This window comes from Haplochromis burtoni, unplaced genomic scaffold, assembly GCF_018398535.1.
Source record: "Haplochromis burtoni strain Fernald_Lab_line unplaced genomic scaffold, NCSU_Asbu1 Contig_483, whole genome shotgun sequence".
Classification (NCBI taxonomy): domain Eukaryota; kingdom Metazoa; phylum Chordata; class Actinopteri; order Cichliformes; family Cichlidae; genus Haplochromis; species Haplochromis burtoni.
The window spans coordinates 211,755-217,128 of record NW_024582844.1 but is presented as its reverse complement, the minus strand read 5'-3'; the positions used below and the strand labels follow the sequence as shown (position 1 = coordinate 217,128).

The following is a 5,374-nucleotide window of genomic DNA, read 5'->3' as shown; positions in this document are numbered from 1 at the left end:
GGGACGGGTGTGTGACAGGGGACGGGTGTGTGACAGGGGACGGGTGTGTGCCAGGGGACAGGTGTGTGACAGGGGACGGGTGTGTGACAGGGGACGGGTGTGTGCCAGGGGACGGGTGTGTGCCAGGGGACGGGTGTGTGCCAGGGGACGGGTGTGAGTCAGGGGACGGGTGTGTGCCAGGGGACGGGTGTGTGCCAGGGGACAGGTGTGTGACAGGGGACGGGTGTGTGACAGGGGACAGGTGTGAGCCAGGGGACAGGTGGTTAACTGATTGTTCGTCCTCTGGCCGAGTGGACCATAGCTTGCTAATTGAACACAGACGCTCTCACAACCCAAATCCCGACGTTGGTTTTGAATAAATGTATTTTCTTTTAATTAAATGTATGTTTGCACTTTGTTCGTTCCTCAGCTGCGAGTCTGCACCAACCAAAACACTGTCTTTGGTTATCAACATGAATACTTGAAAGGAACATAAAATTATCTGTCACTAGAAAAACATGAACTTTCAGACGTACTTAAAGTTCTGTGAGGTCACAAAACCCTGCTTACTCTTTCCCTCCCAGGCTTCCAGACTTTTTGTTCTTAGCGTTTACATGTGGACGGGATTAAAAAAAATGAAAATGGAAAATCTCCGTGTTCAAAAATACTCTTAAACCCACCGTCACAGAGTTACACCTGTGTGAGAGCAGTGGGGTCAGTGGGTCTTCTTCTGTTACAGCAGCAGTACTGACAACTCTGTGTGTGTCTCAGCTCAGCGTGCATCGGGGTCAGCTGCAGGCCGCCTCGGGGTTCCTCCATCAGGCCGTTGTTCTCGCTCATCAGACGCACAACAACCAGGCCATCATCTACACCTACAGCCTGGTAACATCTGACCTCTGACCTCCGTGAACTTCTCACACACACACTAAGCTGTTTACCTGTTTATCGCTCACCTGTGTCCTCAGATGGCGAACCTGGCCTACGTGCAGGGTCAGCTGGACAGCGTGAGTATCTGCTCCATCACAGAGAGGAAACGGTGACACCTGCTGGTGGAGGCTGGGACTGATCACACAGCACACAAACACTAATCGACTGTCACAGCAAATGTTTGTTATGATCAAAAGCAATGTGAAGAAATGTTCAGTTTGTAAACAGGCATGAGCGTTTGTTTTTGTGTCACATGTTGGAGGCGGGGCCTCTAACGTGAGCATGTGCTTTAGAGGATATGCTGGGCTTCTGTCAGGTGGACTCAAGCCTGTCCGTGTCACAGCGCATGCTTAGAATAGGACGGTTGTCGTCGGGCAGTTGCGTGGAGATGATCAGGGCAGCGTTTAGCACCGATGGCTCAGTGATGGTGCCGGAGACGCCATCTGGGTCAGACGCTGGACTTGCCGATCATGTCAGGTGATACTGACGTACGACACGTCTGCAGCAGACCTGTCCTCCATCTTTGTTTGTGCTGTTTGAACAGTACGAGGGGTCCACAGTGACCTTCAGCAGGTAGGCCATGCCCCCAAATGCTCCAGTGGACCTGCCATCAAACAGGAAGTGAAGTTGTTGCCCTCCATTTACAGAAACAGGAAGTATACCTAGAGAAAGCGTCCCCCTGTGTGAGCGTTATCCTGACGTCATTAGAAGTTTCCACCTAAACATGATGCAGCATGTTCTGAAATTCAAACGTACAGCTCTGCTGTCACTTCCAACATGAATGAAGACAGGAAGCTAAACAGCAGTGACGTTTGTAGGGTTGCTGAAGTTGGGCTAGCTGCTATATAATGATGTGCTGCGTGATCGCTAGCTACGCAGCTATGTTAGCATAAACACAGTGAAGCTGGAGGATGAGCGCTAACACTTTTCCACTCGGTGGTTAGAGACAAATGCAATCGCATGGCAGGATGCTGTAAACGGACCAAACTTCAGCCGGAGAACAACTGAGATAATCCATCCACAATACAAGGTTAGTCATTCATATACTGCTGCTGGGCTGCAGCTACATCGGAAGGTTTTAAACAACTTTAAAACGAACAGTGGTGATAAAACCCGAGAGGCCGACAGTGATCACTGACTGTTTTTAGGGGCTTGTTCAGATTAAATAGAAAATTTAAAACGTGAAACACAGCAGCCTTAATAAACACAGACGTTTGTTCATACGTCGTCATTAAAGCCAGATAGCTCTGACGAGCTCAGCGTTCACACACAGCTGACCGGTTTCTCCTCCGCTCGCTCTCGACGTTCGTTCTCGGCGACCTCGTTAATGTGAAACATTTTTTCGCAGCCAAGGGTCTGTCTGCTATTGGCGGGTCCTCTGTGATCTCATCCTTTGTGCTCCTGTTTCTCGCAGGCTGAGAAACTCTTCAAAGCGGCGATGAGCTTCATGCTGGCGGGAGGAACTCCGCAGGTCAGTGCTCGTTCGTTTCACCTGGAATTCAGCGGGTGAACCCACCTGATTTCCTGTCTGTTTCCAGGACGACAATGCCGTCATCGAGATGTCGCTGAAGCTGGCCACCATCTACGCCGAGCAGAACAAGTGAGGGCAAATTCAGCCGGTCAGCTGACAGGAAGCTGAGGTCACAGCTCCCTGACTTTCTGTGTGCTTTCTTGTTTGAGGGCGGAGCTTGCAGAGCACGGTTTCAGGTTCTGTATGGAGTCTCTGGAGGTGAAACTGGAGAAGCACAAAGAGCTCCTGGGAGAGGAGCCCACAGGTGAGTGGCGCAGGGGGGCGGAGTTAGAGCGGGTCGCCTCCGTCTCTTTGAGCCGTGTCACATGAACCCCTTTGCCTTTGAATAAAATCAACATAAGGAGGGAGGAGCTTAACAGCTGGTTACAGATGAGCTGAAGGAGGAATCAGCAGATCCTGCGGAGCTTGGTGGGCTCGTTAGTCCCTCTGCTGGGACTCGAAGGCAGACGCTTGCTGCTGAGTTCAAACGTGATCATGAAGTCACGTGACTAACCTGCGTGTCGCCCTCAGAGGAGCAGGAGGCTCTTAGGAAGGAGACCCGCCTCCTGCTCGGGCTGTGTTTGGACTCACGGGCTCGGTACCGAGCGTCCACGCTGCACCTGAAACAGGCTGGACAGGATTACCAGGACGCCCTGAACATCTGCTGCCAGGAGCAGGGAGAGACACACCCACAGGTAGTCACGCCTACAGGTAATCACGCCTACAGGTAGACTTGTCGGTCGGTTTCTAAACTCTTCTTCGTGTCTCTGTCAGACCCTTGTGCTGATGAGCGACCTGGCCACCATCTTGGATCTGCAGGGTCACCATGACGATGCCCTGGCACTGGTCCGGCGGGCGGTGGAACTGAGCCGCTCAGCCGGACACCCGGACCTCCACGTGCTGCTGGGAAACATGGCGGGCATCCTGCTGCACACAGGTGAGCAAGGAACAGAGATCGGGGGGCGGGTCTTACTCCGCCCGTCTCACGCCGTCTGGTTCTGTCCCTCAGGCCGGCTGGATGACTCACTGCGGTTCTACCAGGAGGCTCTGGGTCTGGCCCGGCAAGCCGCAGACCAGGAGGCTGTGGACAGGATCCAGGAGGGACTGAAGGAGGTAAAGGAGAGGAGGAGGCAGGAGGAGGAAGAGGCAGCTGCAACCGCTCAGTGACCCAGGCTCATCAGAACCGCGCCTCCTCCTTCGACTCCACGTCTTCTTCTGTGGTGTTTGCCCTCTCATTGGTAGCTCCGAGGACCCGCTCTGTGTTCTGCTGCTCCGCTGAGAAACACCCAAAACCAGCCGGGACTGAAATCTGCTCCAGAACCAGGACGAAGGTCTAGACCCTGAACACGCCCACCCCTCTCCCATCAGTGCTGAAGCTGCAGCTCACCTGTGAGCTCCCCTGTCAGCAGGAGACATAAATATTTATGAAGCTGCAAAGGTCGTCACGTGTTTTTCTTTGAACTTTACTGGTCCTCGCGGGGCTGAAGGCCTTTTGCACACTCAGAATGTGGTCTTAGTGTCAGGGCCACAGGTGGGTCATGGTTAGGGTTATGTCAACTGTCCCCACAAGGTTATGAATACACACACGTGTGTGTGAGTGCGCATGTGTGTGTGTCTGACTGATTAGCACAGAAACATGACTGTCACCTGTGACCTTTGACCTTTGACAGTGTGAACATTATTCATAAGGATGTTCCACAATCACGTCCTCGGTCAGCGCTCAGGGGACCAACAGCCCGTCTCCACGAGTCTGAACACATGTTTGAGTCTCCAAATGTGGTTTTAGTGTCAGGGTGACAGCAGCACATTATGTCCTCACTAAGACAGAAAAACAAGTATGTGTGTGTGCGCGTGCACAGGTTCCCACAGAGTGTGACGCAGGTGAACTTCCTGTTTCTGTTTACAGAACATGTCAGAATAAAAGCTCACTGATTACGGTAAACGAGAATCAGCTGCTGCTGCAAAAACAACAGATTAGCACTCACACACACATTAGAATCTTAATGGCTTCTGTGTGTGTGTGTGTGTGTGTGTGTCTGACTGAGTAGCACAGAAGCATGAATGTCACCTGTGACCTTTGACCTCCCACAGTGTGAGCTGTGTGTCTGAATTCAGGGGCGGATGCTTCAAAGGCCGCGTTTGTATGCAATGATGTCACAGCAGCGCGACAAAGGCTGCCCGGTTTCAAAGAGTCCTTCAAATGTGGCGACAAATGCGTCCTTCTTTGCCCCGAATTCTAAGGATGGGTCCGATGTGTCCTTCGTGTCCTACTATATCCCAGGATTCATTGCGGGTCACAGAGGAGATTTGTTTCTGATAATGATGGTGGTCGAAGAGGAAAACACTTTCAAATGTAAGTATATAAAATCTGGTTGTACAAAAGTTAAATTGTTATATCGGTCGTGTTGTTAAGCTTTGGGCATCTGCAGAGACATGTTCCTTTTATTTAAAATAACCGTAAACCAGCTTGTATCGCGGGTCCCGCGGCTTTTCATGTATTGCCGCTTACATACAGCTAATTTAGATTTTGTCGAATTGGTGACATGTTGTGGAGACCAAAAAGCTTAATTTATTAAAACGAGGAGAAAACGATCACCTCGTCACTGCGGTGAAGAATTGGGCCGCTGTGGCGTGGATGTACAAGAATAAATCAATTTACACACTACGTGAAGTAGGGAGGTAGAATCCGTCGGAGCATCCTTCCCCTGAATTCAGACACAGCATATGTTTGACTTCCTGGTTGAAGGAACATTATGTATAAAGATGTTTTACATACACGTCCTCGGTGGATCCACCAGGCAGGTGTGAGCCAGGGGACGGGTGTGAGCCAGGGGACGGGTGTGTGATAGGGGACAGGTGTGTGACAGTGGACAGGTGTGAGCCAGGGGACGGGTGTGAGCCAGGGGACGGGTGTGAGCCAGGGGATAGGAGTGTGAGCCAGGGGATAGGAGTGTGAGC

At 51.6% G+C, this 5,374-nt stretch overlaps 1 protein-coding gene across 3 annotated transcripts in view; it reads left to right on the top strand.

Annotated features, from left to right (window-relative positions):
- ttc19 (tetratricopeptide repeat domain 19) overlaps positions 1–3,853 on the top strand; it is a 6,014-nt gene extending 2,161 nt beyond the window's left edge. For all 3 annotated transcript variants that reach the window (XM_005946400.3, XM_005946401.2, XM_005946403.2), the window contains exons 4-11: positions 751–861; positions 945–983; positions 2,321–2,377; positions 2,445–2,506; positions 2,587–2,681; positions 2,948–3,111; positions 3,191–3,353; positions 3,426–3,853. In XM_005946400.3, the coding sequence (XP_005946462.1) occupies positions 751–861; positions 945–983; positions 2,321–2,377; positions 2,445–2,506; positions 2,587–2,681; positions 2,948–3,111; positions 3,191–3,353; positions 3,426–3,583 (849 nt within the window). In that variant the 3' untranslated portion in view covers positions 3,584–3,853. The remainder of the gene's footprint in view (positions 1–750; positions 862–944; positions 984–2,320; positions 2,378–2,444; positions 2,507–2,586; positions 2,682–2,947; positions 3,112–3,190; positions 3,354–3,425) is intronic.
- Positions 3,854–5,374: the final 1,521 nt, after the last annotated feature.